At 45.8% G+C, this 23,083-nt stretch overlaps 1 protein-coding gene and 2 pseudogenes across 3 annotated transcripts in view; 2 read left to right on the top strand and 1 right to left on the bottom strand.

Moving 5' to 3' along the window:
- LOC136634191 (clathrin heavy chain 1-like) overlaps window positions 1-23,083 on the top strand; it is a 55,474-nt gene that overhangs the window by 17,907 nt on the left and 14,484 nt on the right. For all 3 annotated transcript variants that reach the window (XM_066609543.1, XM_066609544.1, XM_066609542.1), the window contains exons 5-21: window positions 514-627; window positions 1,717-1,890; window positions 3,009-3,206; window positions 4,539-4,739; window positions 7,455-7,607; window positions 8,880-9,002; window positions 10,447-10,584; window positions 12,222-12,386; window positions 12,788-12,968; window positions 14,033-14,196; window positions 14,526-14,651; window positions 14,963-15,105; window positions 16,793-17,027; window positions 18,084-18,206; window positions 18,685-18,830; window positions 21,161-21,344; window positions 22,335-22,527. In XM_066609543.1, the coding sequence (XP_066465640.1) occupies window positions 514-627; window positions 1,717-1,890; window positions 3,009-3,206; window positions 4,539-4,739; window positions 7,455-7,607; window positions 8,880-9,002; window positions 10,447-10,584; window positions 12,222-12,386; window positions 12,788-12,968; window positions 14,033-14,196; window positions 14,526-14,651; window positions 14,963-15,105; window positions 16,793-17,027; window positions 18,084-18,206; window positions 18,685-18,830; window positions 21,161-21,344; window positions 22,335-22,527 (2,761 nt within the window). The remainder of the gene's footprint in view (window positions 1-513; window positions 628-1,716; window positions 1,891-3,008; window positions 3,207-4,538; window positions 4,740-7,454; window positions 7,608-8,879; window positions 9,003-10,446; window positions 10,585-12,221; window positions 12,387-12,787; window positions 12,969-14,032; window positions 14,197-14,525; window positions 14,652-14,962; window positions 15,106-16,792; window positions 17,028-18,083; window positions 18,207-18,684; window positions 18,831-21,160; window positions 21,345-22,334; window positions 22,528-23,083) is intronic.
- On the bottom strand, window positions 2,326-2,444 carry LOC136634944 (5S ribosomal RNA; annotated as a pseudogene).
- LOC136634641 (5S ribosomal RNA) lies at window positions 15,920-16,039 on the top strand (annotated as a pseudogene).

Raw genomic sequence — 23,083 nt, forward strand, 5'->3', positions numbered from 1 at the left:
TGGTACCACCATCAGCTGCTGAGCTGTGAAGTGATGGCTTGGCAAAAGGAGCGGTTCTGAGAGGGTGGCCCATATGATATTTGGGCTCTCCATATCTTGAAAATATGATCAAGGTTTGCATTTTTTCCTCTCATTTATAGCTAACGAGCTTCTAAGTGAGAGCTTACTCCTGGTAATCGCTTTGTCCATGTCACTTCCTGCTTAATGACATCTGGCCCTCAGCAAGCCCCATGAGTGCAATTCAGCCTACTGTATGAAATGAATTTGCTACCCCTGATTAGATGTATTTATCACCACCTTGGTAATCTTAGTGATGCTGCTGCATCTACTCTTACTGTTTTGTGCAAAGTGCGTTCTTCCCTTTGTAGAGCAGTGTTCTGAATTTCCTAAATGATTGTGATGATTCCTCTCTATTGTCACTATATTTGTGCACTTGTCTGAGGGATGCCTGTTGTGATCAGCTGAAAAGCGAAGCGGCTTAAGCCACTTAAATTCTATGGTATGTTTTCTCAGCTCCATATTATTGAAGTGGGTCAGCCGGCTAATGGAAACCAACCCTTTGTCAAGAAAGCAGTCGATGTGTTCTTTCCTCCAGAGGCTCAAACGGATTTCCCAGTAGCAATGCAGGTAACTAATGGGAGGTGTTTAAATTTGAGGCCAAGTTTAATCAAAAGTAGTGCATATATATTTGGTACCCCCCCGCCCCCATATCTGTGGACTGTGGTTTCAGTTACCCACGGTTCTCTAATTCCCCGTCATGCTTATGATTCATCTTTGTTTGCAAAGGGATGCTAACAGGAAACAGACAGTGAGAAAGCTAGTATCTGCTTCCTGTTGGTGTTGTCACCTCCTCTAGCTGCTAAGAATCTAATGTTCTAGCTGTCCGCTTCCTTTTCCAAAAAGCTTTTTCCAAAAGTATACTTCAAAAGTGCAGGTATGCCCTATATCTTCGAGGGTTCTGCTCCAGAACCCCCCGTTAAGTGAAACCATGGATACAGGGAAACTCCTCCCTGCCCCCTATGGAGCCAAGGGAGCCCTGCTCCCCCTTTCTGAGTCCAGCAGAGGCTGTGGACTTCTGTCTGCCACCTCTGCCAGGCTAAGACAGTGTAAAAAGGTTCTCTGTGAAACCAGAGGTGCACTGTGGTGCTCAGTCTGACCCTGGCAGAAGTCGTGGATCTGTCTATGGCCTCTGCTGGGCTCAGAGGACCCTCCAGAGGCAAGGGGAGCAGAGCTTGCCTTGTCTCTGTGTTGGGGGGGTGTATGCGGGAGGGCCCTCAGACCCAATCTGCAGATAAGTTAATCCACGGATATGGGATCCACAGATAAGGCCCCCCCCCCCCGTATCTAGGGTTTAGTACTGTCTGCAGTTCTGGATTATCTGCATTTAGCAGTAGGAACATAAATCTCCCGTGTATTGGGGGGGATACCGGAGTTCTTTTCATGGCACCTTCTCCCCAATATGTGTGTTGGATCCTGGCACAACAGCTCTATAAAGAAGCATGCCACTTGATTCATACCAGTTCTCTTCAACAGCAGTCCCAGGTGGCAAGCTGCTATTGGCACGGAAGGGGGAACTTGAAAGCAACTGGTGTTGTGGCGCACTTGGGTTCAAGGGACCTACTGTTGAAAGGAAGTGGCATTCCATCGGGGTTGTCTTAAAACGAGTGAGCAACTTGTTAAACTGTGCAGTTGAAAAGCGTCTCCTGTGTCTGGTAGATTGGAACAAAGCACGGCGTCATCTACCTGATCACAAAATATGGGTACATCCACATGTACGACTTAGAATCCGGTGTGTGCATCTACATGAATCGTATTAGTGCCGACACCATCTTTGTCACCGCCCCCCACGAACCTACCTCTGGAATTATTGGGGTGAATAAGAAGGGACAGGTAAGAATAAGGCATGAAACCCAAAGCTGTAGTTGAAGTTTAAGGAAAGCAAAGGTCATAATCTACTATACTGGGGCTTGCAGTCACAATGGTTTCTAAATGTGTGTTCCAAATATTGCATTCTGTTTTTCAGCAATGCAGTCATCTACTTCCCCCCCCCCCGAAGGATCAAAAGATGGGGGTGGTGGTTTCGTTCTCTTGGTAGTATTGGCTCTTCTCACAGAATGAAAGGCTGGGTACCTACCCTGGTTGGCAACCTTCAGTCTCGAAAGACTATGGTAGAAGCCTACAGCACCCGGTATTCCCAGGCGGTCTCCCATCCAAGTACTAACCAGGCCTGACCCTGCTTAGCTTCTGAGATCAGACAAGATTGGGAGATAGTGTTCAGTATAGGGAGATGGTTGGCAACCTTCAATCTCGAAAGACTATGGTAGAAGCCTACAACACCCGGTATTCCCAGGTGGTCTCCCATCCAAGTATTAACCAGGCCTGACCCTGCTTAGCTTCCAAGATCAGACGGGATTGGGCATGTGCAGGGTGACAGTAGCTTAACTTTAGATAGTGGTGCTCCTCTAATGCAGCGATTTTTCAACCTTTTATCTCTTGGCAACACTGACAAGGCGCTAAAATTTTCAGGGTACACATCAGTTTTTTTGTCAGTTGACAGGGCACCCCATGCTGCCAGCGGGGGGGGGGCAGCTCATATCCCCCTGTGGCTGTGCTAATTAAGGACCCTCTCCCAAAAATCCACGGCATACCTGCTGACCATTCGCAGCAATCGATGTGCTGTGGCACACCGGTTGAAAATCACTGTTCTACTCTGTATTCACCCATGGCAGAGACTCTTCCAGCAGCTGTTGAGACAGGGGACTATTGATTACTCTGTAAGCCACTTTGTAAAGCAGCATATAAATATAAACAAGACTAGGTCTTAATAGTAAAACTCTTCAGGGTAGCTTTGCATCTTTTATTTAAAAAAAAAAAAACACTTTCGTCCTGCTGTTCCCTTGTGAAGGCAAATGCCCAAGGCAACTTTAAATGGCATGACAAGCAAGATTAAGAGCATGTTTGACCTCTTGGTCTTCTGGGGTCTTCTGACCGCTTCTTTTAAAAAATAGGTACTCTCTGTTTGTGTGGAAGAGGACAACATTGTGAACTATGCCACCAACGTTCTCCAGAATCCGGACTTGGGCCTACGCATGGCTATCCGAAGTAACTTGGCAGGAGCGGAAGAACTCTTTGCCAGAAAATTTAATACTCTCTTTGCGCAAGGGAACTATGCGGAAGCAGCAAAGGTGGCTGCATCTGCACCAAAGGTAATTCTGGTGTGTGTATGTCCTCGTACTGAATTCTGTGCTAGTACTAGGAAACTGGCTGTTCAGACTTCCTTGCATGTCGGCCAGATCTTATTTCTTGTTGGCTGCATTTGACATGGCTGATCAGTAGAGCTCTGATACAGTGGAATTTGTAAAGCCTTCCCCCTTTTTAAACTAGGTTTGTTTAAGCTCTACTTCAGGAATTGCAAGTATGGGGAAAGACAGATAAGGTTAAGAAAATGCTACCTTGTCTGTGAGCATTAAGAAAAGTAAACAAAACCTGGGAGCCTGAGATATGCTTCCCTGGAACTTGTCTTAACCAAGCTGAATTCTAGTTAGTGATGACTGTTTCTTGGGCTAAAGCTCGGGTGGATGTTGGCTTGACTTCCTTGGGCGGTCAGGATAGGCACTTGACCTCTGGAAAGATTGGGTGTTTTTTTTAAAGCCATCCATTCTGCATGCAAGTTGCAATATTTAAAGAGGCCATCTTTTCCATTATCTACATCTTAACAAGGAAAGCAAGATTGCTTTCCTTGGGAGTTGTAGTGCATAATGAATACATGCTGACTGTAGTTAACTTTGGTAAGTATGGTCTTGACCAATGCCCGTCCAAGGATCTAGCCTCACTGGACTGACCATTGATGCCCTAGGGTCTCCTAGCAACCTGGCACCAGAACTAAGCAGGGGTGCCATAACTTGATGACCTGTTAAGCCGTTGATGTCTAGATAAGATGTAGAGAATGCTAAAGGTTGGAAGAGACCTCATCAGATTTGTAGATAGGCACTTGCAGGGGCCGTCTGTGGAAACCAAAAATGGCGGCTTCCAGTGTCTAGCCAAAACTCTTGCTGATATGGGGTGTGAATTTTTAAGCCTGCCAGTTGGTAATTTGGGTTACATGTCGGTAGGATAGTAAAAAAACTTTTGCGAGTTGGCAGGACTTCCCTTGCAAGTGGCTCTTGTGCTACTCTGTTGCTGCACTGACAGTTAATATTCCCTCACATTGGTTTGAAGCAACACTAGTAGGGAGTTGATAGATGTCAAAATTTGGCAGTGCTTTGATAAGTTTGCAGGCTCATGGTGCAATCACGAGCAAGTTTCCTTGGCTGTTTCCCTCCTATGTTGAACGCCACTGGACCTCCAAGGAATTCTCTTTAAGATTACGGCTGACTGATTTGCTAGAATTCAGCCCAAAACAGGGTAGAGAAACATCATAAGATATATTGGACAAAGGGTTGGTCTAGTTGGTCTTAAACTGGCAACCGAATGATGTTTCCACCTTCTGGAATTATTTTTGAAGCAGACTCTGTAAGACATTCTGTTTCCATCTTAAGGGAATCCTGCGCACAAGCGATACCATCAGAAAGTTCCAGAGTGTGCCAGCGCAGCCTGGGCAAGCCTCTCCCCTGCTGCAGTACTTTGGGATCCTCCTCGATCAAGGGCAGCTCAACAAATTTGAGTCTCTGGAACTCTGCCGCCCCGTCCTCCAGCAAGGCCGCAAGCAGCTTCTTGAGAAATGGCTCAAGGAAGACAAGGTAAGATGCCATGCTGAAATCTGTTACACCTCTGTGTACTTGGGCAGTCATGATACCAGTTGCCCTTGCTGGTATACCCGTCTAGGCACAAGAAAACTTGATGGCTGTGTAGCTAGAAATATTTAGTTGTGTTTGCTAGATCCAAAGGAAGCATGCTGTTGGCTTGCATAAATCACAGCTGCCTGTCTCCAGTATCTGGGCAGGAGGTCTGGTCTCAAGGGTAGAGCCTCCGTTTGCCTGAAGATACCATCCACAGGTCGCCAGTTTGATGCCACTGGCACCGTGCGACCTTGAAGCAGCTGACAAGCTGAGCCGAGTTATTCCATCTGCTCTGCGCGTGAGAGGATGGAGGCCAGAATGTGAAACCAGATCCGAAAGAAACATCTGAATGTTGTGGTTCTTGAAAGACAGAACCTTCTTTCAATTGTAAAAATCCCTACGGGGATTTAAATCGCCTGCCTATGTAAACCGCCTTGAATAAAGTCTGAGGAGAAATCTGAGGACCAAGAAAGGCGGTATATAAATACCTGTATTATTATTATTATTATGTATCTGTATAAACCAGGGGTGGCCAAGCTCTCTTAATGTAAGAGCCACATTCAATAAACGTCAGATGTTTTAATAGTTTCAATACTTTAGTGTTTAAGTCAGCCATTTTCAACCTTTTTCAGCTCACGGCACACTGTCAAGGCACTAAAATTGTCAAGGCACGCTCCCAGTTTTTTTACTTGCATTAAATTACTATATTACAATTAATTTTTAATTAATATAATTAATACAATTAAATCATTATATGACAAAGGGCACAATCCTAACCAGGTCTCCTCAGAAGTAAGTCCTATTTTGTTCAATGGGGCTTACTTTCAGGAAAGTGTGGTTAGGATTGTAGCCAAAGACTTGGGGGGGCCGCGCGGAAATGTGCCTGTGGAACTTACTTCTGAGTAGATATGCCTAGTATTGGGCTTTTAGTTGCACTCTTTTTTTTTTCTCTCTCAAATACATGAGCAGGCAATTGGCACTTCTCTCTCCTCCTCTCCCCCCCCCCTTTACAGGGACATTCTGTCCCCCTCATCTCATAATTGCAGTTAGCACCTCTCTTTACTGTCCCTCCCTTCACTAGTCCACACCTTCCAAAGGTCCAGAATCACTTGCCTCACATTCCCCCCCCCAATTGCCTGCTCCTGTATTTCAGAAAAAAGTGACTAGTAGACACTTTGCCCAATCCTAGGCATGTCTACTCAGAAGTAAGTCCCAATATAGTCAATGGGGCTTACTCCCAGGAAAGTGAGACTAGGAGTGGAACTTGAGAGCCCAGCTCAGGTGTGTCTACTCAGAAGTCCCATTATAGTCAATGGGGCTTACTCCCAGGAAAGTGTGGATAGGATTGTGGCCCAACACCCCTCCTCTGAAAGGCAAAGGCAAGGCAGGGAGGGTTGCTTTGGGGAGCTGCAGGCAACTGTGGCAAGGAAAAGAGACTTTCCTGGACCCTCAGCCAGCCCATTCTTAGGCTGGTGGCCTCAGCAGGCTTGATGGCCTCCTACCTGCTTGCCTGCCCACTCCGCCCAGACTTGCTTCCAGGCTTTTCCAGGCTTTTCTGGTTGCCCAGTCAGCAGGCAGGGCAAACAAGGGGCTTGATACCCAATCCTAGGCATGTCTACTCAGAAGTAAGCCCCATAATAGTCAATGGGGCTTACTCCTAGGTAAAGGAGGATCGGGTTGCAGCCTTCCTCTTGCTCACAGCAGGAGATGCAAAGCAGCCACTGCTGCTCCTTTTTCACTGCTGCCTTGTGAGGGTCAAAGCAGTTGCTTCTCCCGCCCTCGCTGCTGCCTGCCTCCTCTGGCCCCGGGGACACGCCTGAGGCTGCCTCGCGGCACACTAGTTGAAAACCGCTGGTTTAAGTATTTACCCACTGTGAACATTATGTTTTAGTCCAGTGGACTCTTGGTTTAAATTTAAATAATGCTTGAAAATTTATTTACTTTTATCAATTGTGATTCGCAAAGGAGCTCAGCCAACATATTTCTGAGACCCACATATATGTGAAAGAGCTACACGTGGCTCACAAGCCACAGTTTGGCCACCCCTGGTTCATGAAGCCAGAGAAGCTTCTCACGGAGACCACTTTCTGGCACAGTTTTAGGCTGCGTTCCTGTGTTTTAGCAATCGAGGTTTTCCTCTTCCCAAACAGCAAGGTAAATCCTTTAGATTCAAATGGCCTTTAGATGGGCACTGGTGGTTGCTTACCACGGCAGCCCTTGGAGGGAGGTAGGCAGTGTTAAAGTTGCCAAAACGCCTGGTTTAATTGCGGTTGTGTATCACATGCTAGGACAGGGGTGTCAAACATAAGGCCTGGGGGCCGGATGCAGCCCATGGAAGCTTTTTATATGGCCCTCAGGCTTTCAGCTGCTGAGTAGTGCGGAGGCGTTACTGCTAAAAGGGCAGCCCCCATGAAAATTGGGCTCTCCCATATCTTGAAATATGTTCAAGATTTGTGTATTTTCTCGTTTGTTATTTGCGGCTAATGAGTTCCTAAGTGAGAAAAAAGTGTTTATTTTTGGTCATGACCTGTTTAATGACATCACTTCCTGCCTAACGATATCACTTGCGGCCCTCATGAATGCGATGTGGCCCTCCGTATGAAATGAGTTTGACACCCCTGTGCTTGGAGATGAGATGGGACTTGGCTGTGCTCCTGAAATGCTTTTCTGTTTCAGCTGGAATGCTCCGAGGAGCTGGGAGACCTTGTAAAGACTGCTGACCCAACCCTTGCCCTCAGCGTCTATCTCCGGGCAAACGTACCAAACAAAGTGATTCAGTGTTTTGCAGAAACGGGCCAATTCCAGAAAATTGTTCTCTATGCCAAAAAGGTGTGTACCTTCTTTTCTCGCCCCCCCCTCCTCAAGAGATGTGACTGCATAGCACTTGACTTGCCAGTCAGAAGCTTCTTTAAATAGTTGCCCGTGTTATCTTTTGAGATGAGGCAAGACCTTGGAATGTTCCTGTACTAAGTGGGGTATGCAATAGTTGCCTTGGAGTCCTGCAGTCTTTGGCCTGCTTGTGGGGGAAAAAACATCAAAACTAGACTCTGATCCTCCCAAGGCATCTCTAGATAAATGAAGTGACCTGGATGTTGTGTTCTGTACACATGGAATTCTGTGGGAGGTTTTCTCTGCCTCCTCCCTTCTGCTCTTCCGGAGAAGGTCTAAGATCTTGTTTTGGATTGTGGTATTGCATCTCTCTTCCTTGTGGATTGTATCCTATCTGTATTTTTAAATTCATGTTGCAAGCTGTCCTCGGTAAAACAGGGAGGGTAGTCTCTCTCTAACATTGTTAACCCAAAATATTGCATTAAGATGCACTCGGTGATATGTCCCCTAATGTAATGCTGGCATCCTTCAGTCTCGGAAGACTATGGTATTGTGCTCTGAATGGTGGTTCTGGAACAGAGCGTGCTCTCCAGTGCGCAAAGCCTGGGTAGAGTATATATGGAGGATAGACTGTTACCCATGCAGCAAATCCCCCTCTCCACGTCACTGAAATGGTCCAATGGAAAGGCAGAGGCCAATACGGTTGGTTCCAGCGGCGTCGCAGGAGTTGCCAGAACGTGACTGTGTTCAGCCATGAACTGCCTCAGGGACTCCGGCTCCAGATTTTGCCTCGAGGTTGACTCCTGAAGCCTTTTCCATAACTGGATGTAGCCACAAGGCAGTGGAGGTTTGGGATCAAAGTTTTCCTTCTCTCAGATGAGCTGCCTTCCCAGGCTAACGAGTCCCATCTACCCGGTGGCTGTTTAGTCGCCTCTTACGACAAGTACAGCCAAACTGAGGGCCTATTCTTATCCCCCAGCCCCCAGGGGTTGACTATGGGAACTATAGTCCTCTAATGACTATACTTGCATATCGTATGACTGGAGGTAGAACTTCAGAGATTAGTTAAAAGAAATGACTTGAGTCGGGTACAAACCTGACTTGAACTGGATGGTGTAACCTTAGTGACAGGAAGATATACCAAGACTTGTTTGGGTTTTGTTACCAAAAGTGCAGGAATAGACTTGGTTCCTTTTCCACCCTACCCCCCTCCCCTCAATTATAAGCTACAATCTATTCAAACCCTGTAATTCTTTAAAATGCCATTTCTAGGTTGGCTACACACCAGACTGGGTTTTCTTGTTGCGAAGTGTGATGAGGGTGAGCCCTGATCAAGGACTTCAGTTTGCTCAGATGCTGGTGCAGGATGAAGAGCCCCTGGCAAACATCAACCAGGTAAAAAAAAAAATGCTACCGCCTTCATCTGTGTTGTAGCGTGGGAATTCTAGCAGGCAAGCTGAAATAACATGATCTTAATATGATTAAGTGGTGATTCCTCTAGTTCAACTGTGTGGGCATTTGGGTGTCTGCCTCTCGTTGATCTCTTAATCCGAATAATTGGGATGGCTCTGTCACTTATTGCCTCCAAGTAATTGGAATTGACCCCTTTTTATGGAAACTGTCACTAAGCAGATGAGCTGATCAGCCTGTATATGCAGAGCTATTGGCTGTGTTCCAGAAAGGCCTAAATCCAAAAGTGATTTAGCAGGGTAGTTGCTCTGAACATACATTTGGATATTGTAGTGGTGAATCAACTACTTCCTGGTATAATTTGCCCCTGTACAAGAGGAGAGCTAATGAACTGCCTGAGAAGTATCAAGGCAGTGCAAATGGCCGAAAGGAATCCTTCTCGATATCTTGAGGGATATTGGAAGCATTATCTAGGATCCTATTGTGAGGCAGTCCTTGTGGCTGGGAAAAGATGCTCAGGTTGTGAAAGTAACTTGAGAATGTGCGCACTCCGGAGAAGACAAATCAACCTGTAACTTGACTTTAAAGTTTTCTGCATGGTTCAGATCTCTAGAACTGGCAATTCTGTTCATGTTGAAAGGCTTCATTTTTTGGAAAGAACTCTAGTTTGCTCTCACTTTGCCAGTAATGAGGTTCTTCCATTTTGAAAAACCTGGAAGTATATATAAGATCACAGAACTTTTACTGTAATTAATTTGTCGCTGCCCTATTAAGATGTCTGGTGTACCAGAAGGGGTTCAGCAGTGTTGGATTTAGGCATAAGCTAACTACAGCTTTGACCCTTGCAATCTGCAAGGGCCTTAAAATGGCATAACCTTTTTTTAGGGGGGGTTTTAAAAATTCTGTATGAATATACATACACACCTTTTAAAAATAGCTAATGCAGCAATCTTGGCATATAATTTTTTTTTAAACAAGGGACTGCCAAGCTTTATTTAACTTAGGACTTCACTAAGTCTAAATCCAGCATTGGGATTCAGAGTAGAGGTCTTAGAAATTCTACAGAATAGAATTTCTAAATCTCCTTCCCCTGTTGGTTGCCAGATCTTAGCTGTGTGAGATGAACTGCTTTAGCTGCAAATATTCAAGAAGTAGGGAGAACTGTAAGTCCTCTCCTCGGGCTTCTTGCAAAGTGCTGAAGAATTAAGAGATGGTGCAGAGGTACTGGGTAAAAAGTTCCTTCAGTAGCAGGTGTGAGGCTGTTGGCTTTGGTGGGAATGTTGTACATGATCATAGCTAGAACTTGCATAGCTGTCCTGTTTCAAACAAGGCAAGATGCCTCCCATGAGGACTACAGCCTTGACAGCACCAAAATAGTTTTGAGGGGTGAGAATGACTCATGAGAGTGGCTTTGTGTTGATCTCTGTAGATTGTAGACGTCTTTATGGAAAACAGCTTGATTCAGCAGTGCACCTCCTTCTTACTGGATGCCTTGAAAAATAATCGACCTGCTGAAGGCCACCTTCAGACTCGTCTGCTAGAGATGAACCTTATTCATGCTCCACAGGTAAAATTTCCCCCCTCCCTGCTTCTGTAGTTCTTAAAGCTGTCCCTTCTCCATTCCCTTTCATAGGATGGCAGCCCTCTGGAACACAACAGAGGGGAACTGTTGTAAGACCAAGCTGTGATTGGGACTGTCCTGGTTTGAATCTTGCCTGTACCGTAATTGGCATTAGGCAAACCAGCCCCCAGTCTTTCATCTCCAACATCTGAACAATGCTGCTTGGAGGGTGGATGTAAGGACACATCAATACACGTGCTCAGCAGATGTTAAGTACAGTGGGCCCTCTGTTTTTGCAGGGGATTAGTTCCAGGACCCCCTGTCGTAAACGGGGGGGGGGGGGTTTGGAGACTTAGGGCTCTTGGTTTTTTTGAACCTTAAAACCCTCAAGGCCCCTTGCCCGGTAGTACTGCCACCACCCTGTACGTGCCAGTGCCTCAGTCCAGGGACACTGAGACCCTCTAGGCTTAATACTATCCCTTGCAGGCACTGAGCTCTTTCTCAATAAAGCCTCAGCCCTCAAGGTACTAGACCTCAACGAGTACTTGGTAGCTTGCTGAACGGCTAGGCAGGATTCTGAACCTTTGTGCCCAACAGGCAATGAAACAACTTAGTAAAAGATATTTTAGTTTATTACTAAACTAATCAGGATACATAAGTCATATAAGGCAGCAAATGCTAGAGGCATAAACATCTAGGAAACATATCAGCAATAATATAATAAAGCTAGCTGGCTATCTGTGTTAACACTTATCTCTCACCTGGGTCAGTTACCCTTCGTAGATCTCTTAGCTCCAGGGCTGCCTATGGGGCCAGGTGCCCATGATGGACAAAGGAGCTCACATGCGCGCATGACGTCGCACCCCACTCGCTGTCCAAGAGGGAACCTCCAACACACCCCCTAGGCACTCATTATTATGCCTCTTATGCTAATAGTACTGAGGTGACTTCATAATTATTAGACTGTCCAATCAGAACCCTTGATGAACAGAACCTTCTCGAAGTTGGCCTGGTTGCTAACCCCTCATAGTTCTTACCCCTCCCAACTGAAGATCCACAGCTGTACTCAATCACCCTTGCTAAGGAGACTCTGTCTGCCAAACACTCCAATTGGTCATAATTCCTGTTATCTGTCCTTCCTGGCCATCAAAGGAGAGACAACACATTCCTTCCTCTTTGTTTATTTACCCACATTCCTGCAGCTGGGAACTGCTAGCAACTTCTCAGTTACACTTACTTAGTTTGGTTCAGGCTTCTCATGCCAACTTAGGCCTAACATGGACTTATGTTGCGGGATACCCCCGCAAGTACAGAAATCAAGATGCTGGAATCCACGGGGGCCAGTGTGGAATGGCCATTACTTGTCTTAGGCCTGCAATGGGCCCTCCAGAGGCCACACCGGGCCCTCGGTCCACTCCATTGGCCTCACTTGGCCTTGGAACACTTCTGTGATGTGACTGGAAGTGACTTTTAGCTGCCCTGAAGACTCTTTCAGGTGCGGGCTTAGCATCCATGGATGGTGGAATCTGGGATGTTGTTCACATGGCAGCATTAAGGGAAAGATTCGCATGCATTAGTTTTCAAGAGCATTGAAGCTGTAACGTTCCTTTATACAATAACAGACTTCTGACACTTTCCTCCAGGTTGCAGACGCCATTCTAGGAAACCAGATGTTCACACATTATGACCGTGCTCACATTGCCCAGCTCTGTGAAAAGGCAGGCTTGCTACAGAGAGCATTGGAGCATTATACAGACCTCTACGACATTAAGCGTGCTGTTGTCCACACGCATCTTCTGAATCCAGAGGTAAGATGCTATAACTGTGTCTTAGTAGCCTTATTGGGGCTGGGTGGGAACGGAGATTGCCTTTTTCAGAAGTACATGGAGCCACACTGGCATTTAGGCATGGCAGTGATGGGGGAATGGCAGTTAAAACTGCTAAAATCTTGATTGCTCCATTTTAAAGGGTTAAAAGAGCCCAGTTCTGGCACCATGCTGCAGGTATACCCTTTATGTAATGAATGGGGCTTGTTGTTTTCTGCAATGAAAAACAAAAGAGTAACTCAACAAAATGTTCTTGTGCGCATTTACCTGCCAGCATCAGAAATGGATACTGTAGCCCTGTAAAGCTGTCATGTTGAGAGTTTAGCTTCTATTGTATGAACCTGACAAATCGTGGCTTGTGTCCTCCTTTTTTTTTTTTGTAGTGGCTTGTAAACTTTTTTGGCTCCCTGTCAGTTGATGATTCTGTGGAGTGCCTGCGTGCAATGCTGTCTGCCAACATCCGGCAAAACCTGCAGCTCTGCGTGCAAGTCGCTTCGAAATACCACGAACAGCTGGGCACCCAGTCGCTTGTGGAGCTCTTTGAGTCGTTTAAAAGTTATGAGGGTAAGGCTGTCAAGTGCAGGCGTCCAATCGGTGTTTTCTGTGCTCTTGTTTGGCCAAGGAATCCCAAAGGTCTGGGAACAGGGAGAGTTGTGTGTTCAGAGCTGGGTGTCATCCAGGCAAGTGCAGGAGACTCAGTGGGAAATCTAAGTCTGTGAAGGTGGATTTGAAAACATCTGGACAGTACTAATGAGGTTCTGGAAGCAAGACTTGAGGACCATAATCTAGCTCAGCAATCTTCAAAGTTCACAGCACACTGACCTCTATGGTCTTTGCCTCTTGTGACGTCACTTCTGGGAGACTCTTCTGGGTTCTGCGGCTCTGTTCTTAGGGTAACTGGGTTCAATCCTAGGCAGCATCCATGTTCCACAGTTTGGCAAAATCTGTATTCACAGCTGTTACCAGCCAACACATACATGCATTTGAACTCTTTAATTCATTGGCTGGCAAAGCCTAAAAGTTCAGTTTTTTACATCTTATGATGGGCATGAGGTCTGGTCTAGAGGGTACAGCCTCCATTTGCCTGAAGATAACATCCACAGGTCGGCAGTTCGAGGCCACCAGCACCATGCAACCTTGAAGCAGCTGACAAGCTGGGCCAAGTTATTCCATCTGCTCTGATTATGGGAGGATGGAGGCCAGAATGCGATACCAGATTAGAAAGAAACATCTGAATGTTGTGGTTCTTGAAAGATAGAACCTTCTTTCAATTGTAAAAATCCCTACGGGGATTTAAATAGCCTGCCTATGTAAACCGCCTTGAATAAAGTCAGAGGAGAAATCTGATGACCAAGAAAGGTGGTATATAAATACCTGTATTATTATTATTATTATTATTATTGGAGGTGTAGGAGGCTAAAGCAGTTGTGTGGCTAGTTTAGAGTACCTCTTAAATTTTCTGGGGGTCTGTTAACTGTAATCCTGTTCTCTTTGAAGCTAATTGAATGAGATAGCATGCCAAAATGGCTTTCAGTTGTGCTCTGGCTGCTGCTAATTCTCTAACTGTGTGTGTGTGTGGGGGGGGGGGAATAGACGTGCATGCCCTCCAACCATTTGTCTCTCCCTAGGGCTGTTTTATTTCTTGGGCTCTATTGTGAACTTCAGCCAGGATCCAGATGTTCACTTTAAGTATATCCAGGCTGCCTGCAAGACTGGCCAAATCAAAGAGGTAGAAAGGATCTGTCGAGAGAGCAACTGCTATAATCCAGAACGGGTGAAAAATTTTCTAAAGGTAAAATTCAAGTGCCAACTATCTCAATTGCAGGGGAATTTTGGTGGCACCACTACCTGCGCTTCCCATTTTTGTCAGAAAATGAAATCTGCAAAAAAATAAACACTTAACACCTCTTCCTACAACTGTCATTGGAGCTTGCTTAGAACAGGGTGAGAAAATGGTTTACAAAGAATTGGTTTTCTGTCCTTAAAGGGTTAAGAGTGGCATTGGAATAAACTGGTTTTATTTGTGCAGGACTAGGATTAGTTTATGCCTCCTGTCTAAGCTGATGTTGCACTTGATGCTTCTTGGGACATAACAGGACCTTGTTCTCTCTACTTATACAGGAAGCCAAGCTCACAGACCAGCTTCCCCTCATAATTGTCTGCGACAGATTTGACTTTGTCCATGACCTGGTTCTGTACCTCTACCGTAACAACCTACAGAAGTACATTGAGATCTATGTTCAAAAGGTAAAACAAACCTTGGAACAAACTCCTCAAAGAATAACATGTAACTCTAAAGCTTGTCTTGATGTTGGTAGTGGCAAACCTGGCCTCATTTGGGGAAGAACAAGTAAGCATTGGGCGCAAGAGGATGTGCTTGGGTGGGGGTGTGTGGCAATTAATCCGAGGGTATGTTGTTGCATCCTCCGAGAACACCTAATTCAGTGATGCTTTGGATGATTTTAATTGCTTTCTAATAACCTAAGTCAATACTATGAGCCTAATGACTCACTACACCAGGAAACCAACTCACTTTTCTCCTCTAAAACTCATCCTAGGTGAACCCCAGCCGCATTCCAGCTGTGGTCGGTGGGCTTCTGGATGTGGATAGTTCCGAAGATGTCATTAAGAATTTGATTATGGTGGTGAGAGGCCAGTTCTCAACAGATGAATTGGTAGCAGAGGTAGAAAAAAGAAATAGGTAAGACCCTGTGTAAAGGTTCTCATTTTCTAAATTTGAGACTCTTTTCTCACCATGTGGTGCTCAAGGCAACATAATCTTTTCTAAAGACTATTGAGCATAATAAAAACAAACCACAGTGAATTTTTACTCTTAAGGCTTGGCTGATACTGCTGTTTACTGGTTTCGTCTATTTTAAGATACCTGCAATGAAGTGCTCCCATTATTAAACTTTTCATCCAAGATGGGCTCCCTACATGTTGAGTTGCATACTTGGAAGCCCACCTTCTTCCCCCCCCCACCATGAACCTCCTCTCACATACTCATTATAAGAAATCGGTCCTGCATCCCACAGGCTAAGGAAGTACAATTGATGGGGACTCTACAATAGAAGCACCCAGGCTAGGCTGGTTACATTGCTGTGAGTTTTAAAACGTTGGTTTGGACTTTGTTGTCAGTTTCAGTTTCAGTTTCAGTTTCAGTACCTTTATTGGCATGCAGTTAAAAGATCATTAAACACTTTCATACAGCTAATAAAAAAAAAATGTTTGCTTATAACATAACACACCAACTTGCAATTAACTCCCGAAAGACTTTGTTGTCAAAAAAGCCAAATGGAAGCTATTTTCTAGACTTTGCTTTGCTACCTACTAAATGGTCTCATACAAAAATAAAATCTGAACTTGTTAAGCCACCTTGATTTTTCCCTTGATTATCAACTGGTCCCTAGCAGTTGATGAGAAGATTCCCTAGCTCCTCCCTCCAGAGGCAGCAAGTAGAAAGAGCTGCAGATGATGGAGGGGAAGACGGTTGATGCCAAGCTAGCAGTCCCCATCCCAGCAGCAACTGTTACCTTGCACATGCCTGATCTTGTCTGGTCTCAGAAGCTAAGCAGGGTCAGGCCTGGTTAGTACTTGGATGGGAGACCGCCTGGGAATACCGGGTGCTGTAGGCTTCTACCATAGTCTTTCGAGACTGAAGGTTGCCAACCATCTCCCTATACTGAACACTATCTCCTGATCTTGTCTGATCTCGGAAGCTAAGCAGGGTCAGGCCTGGTTAGTACTTGGATGGGAGACCGCCTGGGAATCCTGGGTGCTGTAGGCTTATACCATAGTCTTTCAAGACTAAAGGTTGCCAACCAGTCCCCATCCCTCCTGAAGCAGGTTCTAGTCCAGCATTACAAACCATATACAGGTTGTGTGTCCCTTATTCAAAGTGCTTTGAACCGGAAGTGTTTTGGATTTTAGATTTTTTTTTTTTTAAATTTTGGAATGTGTGCATAAACATAATGAGATCTTGGAGGGGATGGGATCCAGGTCTAACTGCATCTAAGGCATGGCCTCATGTGGGATATCTTCCTACATATCCAAGGATCATGAGAATGAACAGAAGGCCTTGAGCAAGCAAAGAAGCAACCTGCCATTGATGTGTGCAGTTTGCACATATGCTGTCCAGCGCCAGTGTGGACTAGCCCCTTCCCTTCACCCCTGGAAGGCCACCTGCTCAGATTCACACCATCTTCTGGGTTGCAGCCACCCGGCTATCTTCTTCAGCTGGGTAGCACCCCAGTATGCCTTGTGCTATGCCAGCCAGTGCACGTGATAAAAGATCCCATGTTGGTGTTCCGAACTCCATGTTTCGGAGCATTCTGGTTGTTGGAATTCTGGGTTTAGGGGTAACTGACCTGTATGCATTTCAATTTGAGGCTTAAGCTGCTGCTGCCATGGCTCGAGTCTCGAATTCATGAAGGCTGTGAAGAACCGGCAACCCATAATGCCCTGGCGAAGATCTATATTGACAGCAACAACAACCCAGAGCGTTTCCTGCGGGAGAACCCGTTCTATGACAGCTGTGTTGTGGGCAAATACTGTGAAAAGAGGGATCCACACTTGGCCTGTGTTGCTTACGAGAGGGGGCAGTGTGACCTGGAGCTCATTAAGGTTAGGATAAGTTTTCTTCTTGGATATGAACATTAGAGTGAATTGTTATAGAACTGTCTAACTGGCTAGCTAACTTTCTCTGAAGGACGGAGCATTTTGATTTAACCATTCATATGAACAGCCCCACTAGATCAGGCCATAGGCCCATCTAGTCCAGCTTCCTGTATTTCACAGTGGCCCACTAAATGCCCCAGGGAGCACACCAGATAACAAGAGACCTGCAAGGCCTCCTGGGAATTGTAGTTTAAGAACATAAGAACAGCGCCACTGGATCAGGCCATAGGCCCATCTAGTCCAGCTTCCTGTATCTCACAGTGGCCCACTAAATGCCCCAGGGAGCACACCAGATAACAAGAGACCTTTGTTCTTGTCCCTTCTGTTCTTTCCTGCCATAAGTAAATACTGGTATCTACTGATATGAAATGATATACTTATTTGAAACCAGTACTTTGAATTGCGCTTGGAATCGCATTGAACTGACATAAGTGGTTCAAAAAGGTGTTGCGTGCTCCGATTAAAGACAGGATAGTTAAGACTTTGCTTAAACTGGCTCGCTGCAAGTCTCAGAACACTTGCTTGTGGTATCAACTTGATGCAAGAGCTCCTGAAACAGTACTATGTGTCCAAGAACAAGGAGTTTTCTAAAAGGACAACCTCTGTCCTTCAGAGGCTGCCTTGTTTGGCTGTCTTTCAGAAATTGTGGTATAGACCTCTAGCACTGCTATTGGGCCTGTCTTTCATATACAAGACTTGAGTGTGTATTGAATCCTGAGGTTATTAGCTTTAGAACCAGCTGCAATAATATCAACTCCCAGGTGTAGACCAAAAGTGATGTAGTGAAAATACTCCTCTCTTCCCTTCAGTGAAGGCAGCCTCCCCAAGTGTTTTCCAAAAAGTGTCTTAAACCGATGGTCACAGTTGTGAGGATGGTGAACAATTATGGCATTTCAACTATGTTTGTGAACAGTGCAGTTGAAAATGAATTCTTGTAAGGGTACTCTGGGCCAAAAAGCAAGTACATACTTATAAGGTTTTTCCTCATCCCTTTGTGTTCAGGTTTGCAACGAGAACTCCTTATTCAAGAGCGAGGCTCGTTATCTCGTCCGTAGAAAAGACGCAGAACTGTGGGTGAATGTCCTGGAGGAGAACAATCCCTTTAGAAGGCAGCTCATTGATCAGGTAGATTTGACTTTATACTAAAAAAAGCTTGAAACATAGCTATTCTGACTTCAGCAAAAGACCTTATCTGCAATTCTATATACAACTTCTGGGAATGAGCACCACTGAATTAAATGGGAAACTTCTGACTAAAGGGCATAGGATCGAACTGTTCCTTACAAGAAAATTATTACCAAAGGTGCATTCCCTCTTCCAGGTTGTACTTTAAGACTTGGTGCATGTTAAGGAGGCTTTCCATGTTGTCTCAGCTGATTGGTTTTTGGCAGAATTCCACATGCAGTAGTGTGGAATTATTTGGTAAAATGGCAACTCAGCCGTTTAGTAACTTGCACCTACTGTGCTACGCAAGCCCTTGCGACTTGTATCTTGTGCAACTGCCAACCGATGTGCTCCAGGTCTACTTTGATACCTGCTCCTTAACATTGAGGCTAGTAGGATGCTCTACTTGGGGCACTAAGACGCTTCTCTAAATTACCAGGTTGTCCAGACCGCATTGTCAGAGACTCAGGATCCAGAGGAGGTTTCTGTGACAGTCAAAGCCTTCATGACGGCTGACCTACCCAACGAACTCATCGAGTTGCTTGAAAAGATAGTTTTGGATAACTCCGTCTTCAGCGAGCACAGGTGGGAAAGCCAGGTTCTCTCCTAGCTCCTAGCTAAACGTTCTTAGAAACTGCTTCTGATGTTGTATGTGGGATTTGGCTCAAATGGCCATTCTATTTTTAAAAATCCTGATAACTGTATGTTACGGACCCTGCTATTCTCATTCTGCAAGCACTTGGGAACACAATACAGCTTCAGAGTTGGCTCTAAGCTTGTAGTTCACCCAGGCACACAACTAGTTTCCAGCACTGACTCTTCTGAAAAGGGTTCTCGTTGCCCATATTACTGCTTTAAGCAGTAAGGGGAACATTAAGGGGAATAATAAAAGCTTCTTCAAATATGTTAGAAGCAGGAAACCTGCCAGAGAAGCGGTTGGCCCTCTGGATGGTGAGGGAGGGAAAGGGGAGATAAAAGGAGACTTAGAGATGGCAGAGAAATTAAATGAGTTCTTTGCATCTGTCTTCACGGCAGAAGACCTCGGGCAGATACCGCTGCCCGAACGGCCCCTCCTAACCGAGGAGTTAAGTCAGATAGAGGTTAAAAGAGAAGATGTTTCAGACCTCATTGATAAATTAAAGATCAATAAGTCACCGGGCCCTGATGGCATACACCCAAGGGTTATTAAGGAATTGAAGAATGAAGTTGCAGATCTCTTGACTAAGGTATGCAACTTGTCCCTCAAAACAGCCATGGTACCAGAAGATTGGAGGATAGCAAATGTCACGCCTATTTTTAAAAAGGGAAAGAGGGGGGACCCGGGAAACTATAGGCCGGTCAGCCTAACATCCATACCGGGTAAGATGGTGGAATGCCTCATCAAAGATAGGATCTCAAAACACATAGACGAACAGGCCTTGCTGAGGGAGAGTCAGCATGGCTTCTGTAAGGGTAAGTCTTGCCTCACAAACCTTATAGAATTCTTTGAAAAGGTCAACAGGCATGTGGATGCGGGAGAACCCGTGGACATTATATATCTGGACTTTCAGAAGGCATTTGACACGGTCCCTCACCAAAGGCTACTGAAAAAACTGCACAGTCAGGGAATTAGAGGACAGGTCCTCTCGTGGATTGAGAACTGGTTGGAGGCCAGGAAGCAGAGAGTGGGTGTCAATGGGCAATTTTCACAATGGAGAGAGGTGAAAAGCGGTGTGCCCCAAGGATCTGTCCTGGGACCGGTGCTTTTCAACCTCTTCATAAATGACCTGGAGACAGGGTTGAGCAGTGAAGTGGCTAAGTTTGCAGACGACACCAAACTTTTCCGAGTGGTAAAGACCAGAAGTGATTGTGAGGAGCTCCAGAAGGATCTCTCCAGACTGGCAGAATGGGCAGCAAAATGGCAGATGCGCTTCAATGTCAGTAAGTGTAAAGTCATGCACATTGGGGCAAAAAATCAAAACTTTAGATATAGGCTGATGGGTTCTGAGCTGTCTGTGACAGATCAGGAGAGAGATCTTGGGGTGGTGGTGGACAGGTCGATGAAAGTGTCGACCCAATGTGCGGCGGCAGTGAAGAAGGCCAATTCTATGCTTGGGATCATTAGGAAGGGTATTGAGAACAAAACGGCTAGTATTATAATGCCGTTGTACAAATCGATGGTAAGGCCACACCTGGAGTATTGTGTCCAGTTCTGGTCGCCGCATCTCAAAAAAGACATAGTGGAAATGGAAAAGGTGCAAAAGAGAGCGACTAAGATGATTACGGGGCTGGGGCACCTTCCTTATGAGGAAAGGCTACGGCGTTTGGGCCTCTTCAGCCTAGAAAAGAGACGCCTGAGGGGGGACATGATTGAGACATACAAAATTATGCAGGGGATGGACAGAGTGGATAGGGAGATGCTCTTTACACTCTCACATAATACCAGAACCAGGGGACATCCACTAAAATTGAGTGTTGGGCGGGTTAGGACAGACAAAAGAAAATATTTCTTTACTCAGCGTGTGGTCGGTCTGTGGAACTCCTTGCCACAGGATGTGGTGCTGGCGTCTAGCCTAGACGCCTTTAAAAGGGGATTGGACGAGTTTCTGGAGGAAAAATCCATTATGGGGTACAAGCCATGATGTGTATGCGCAACCTCCTGATTTTAGGAATGGGTTAAGTCAGAATGCCAGATGTAGGGGAGAGCACCAGGACGAGGTCTCTTGTTATCTGGTGTGCTCCCTGGGGCATTTGGTGGGCCGCTGTGAGATACAGGAAGCTGGACTAGATGGGCCTATGGCCTGATCCAGTGGGGCTGTTCTTATGTTCTTATGTTCTTATGTTCTTATGCTGTAAACAAAACTCGTAAGACTGTCTAGAAAAAGCATTTGGACTGAGAACCACTTCGTCTAACGCTGTCTGTTACCCTTTGGCAGGAATCTCCAGAACCTACTGATCTTGACTGCCATAAAAGCAGATCGCACGCGTGTGATGGAGTACATCAACCGTTTAGACAATTATGATGCTCCTGATATAGCAAACATAGCTATTAGCAATGAGCTATATGAGGAAGCTTTTGCTATCTTTAGGAAATTCGATGTGAATACTTCTGCAATTCAGGTGAGACTCAGTAACCATTCACCTCTGGTGGAGACTTCCTTTCTTGCTGTTTAAAATCCTCATGCTTGGGCAGTGGCTTCACTAAGGTTGGTGTCACCCAGTTGGTGACACTCATGGTGTCGCCCACCCCCCATGGACGATATCCATCCCTAGAGTTCTGGGCCCACCTGATCTGCCTTGCCAGCCACTTCTCACCCTCTTGTTGAGTAGATCTGGCCTCATGGAGAATGAAATACAAAGGCTGGACTGGGCAAGTAAACCTGGGCTGTGCCTCCAGGAAGACCTGGGATCATGGAGGAAAAGTAAGATGGGGGAGCCTTGTCTATGGGCAGGTAGACCTGGGCTCCAGAGCTTTTGGTGTCAACTCCTCCTGATGGTGTTATCTTTTGTGGGCTGTGTCCCCCTAATGATGCCACCGTGTTTGGGGCTGGGCCATCCATGACGCTGACGGAAAGCCACCCACTCTCAGACAGCAGGTAAGAGGGGGATCATCCATCACTATCTACTAGTCTATTTCCATAGCTCTTCTTCTCCCAGTCCAAAAAATGGGAGGGTGAAGTAGAAAATAGAGGAGGAGGAAGCTGGCACATCAGGTGGGGGGGGGGGGAGGCAGCATTGGGCATGTATAGGGCTGGCTCAAGGCCTCCCATGTTGGAAACATTCATGCAAAATGGTTCTTGGGTGCTCAAAGGCCGAAAAGGCAAAAGGAGAGACTCCAGGGGTAGGTAACACTTGATGGCCCCACATTACCAGAAATACAGGGTCGTCCTCACAGTTGTGAACTGTAGAACACAGCATCATTTAGAGGGAGGGGTGGTTGATCTGAACTAGATAGACCTAAGGTCTTTATAAGGCAAGTTCCTATGTTACGGAGAAGCTTCTTATGTTGTGACAGTGTAGAGAGAGAGAGAGACTTGACTGCTTTTCTTCTGTCTCCTCACCTGCAGTGTGTAGTCTGCAACCAGCTAAAGTTTTCATACCTGTTTTAAGGTCTTGATAGAGCACATTGGCAACCTGGATCGGGCCTATGAATTTGCAGAGAGGTGCAACGAACCAGCAGTCTGGAGCCAGCTCGCCAGGGCGCAGCTTCAAAAGGACTTGGTTAAGGAAGCCATAGACTCCTACATCAAGGCTGACGATCCCTCTGCCTACATGGAAGTTGTCCAGGCAGCCAACAGAAATGGTAACCTGAAAGGTTCCTCTTGCAGATCAGACCTTGTGCAACTTGGGAACTTGATCTCCTCTTGCCTGAATAGCAGGAATCCATAGGGATATTCATTGAACAGTACCAATTTTTAAACTCCTGTGCCATGTAGAAATCGAGTCTGGTCGGAGCACCCGTAAATATTTGGAAGCATAGTGGTGTGTCTGAATGTGGTGTCATTTGCATGATCCTGCATAGTATCTGAATCTGACCACAGATAAATTATGGGATAGGCTGTGGCTCTGTGGTAGAGCTCTTTCCTTTATGCCTGCAGTATGACCCAAGTTCAATCTCTGGAGTTGCCAAGAAGACCAGAGAGAAATTCTCACCTTGAACCCCTGTTCAGCTGCTGTCAACCTGTGTTGCTACCGACCTAAGATGGCCCAACATTCTGATTTCACAAGAAGGCGGTTTTCTCTAACAGTCTTGAAATAGTCTTTTAAGCTTGAACTTGGCATATTGCCACTGTATCCAGTGTTTCTCAAACTGGGGGTTGGGACCCACTAGGTGGTTTGCGAGCCAATTTCAAGTGGGT

Source organism: Tiliqua scincoides, chromosome 14, assembly GCF_035046505.1.
Source record: "Tiliqua scincoides isolate rTilSci1 chromosome 14, rTilSci1.hap2, whole genome shotgun sequence".
NCBI classification, from domain to species: domain Eukaryota; kingdom Metazoa; phylum Chordata; class Lepidosauria; order Squamata; family Scincidae; genus Tiliqua; species Tiliqua scincoides.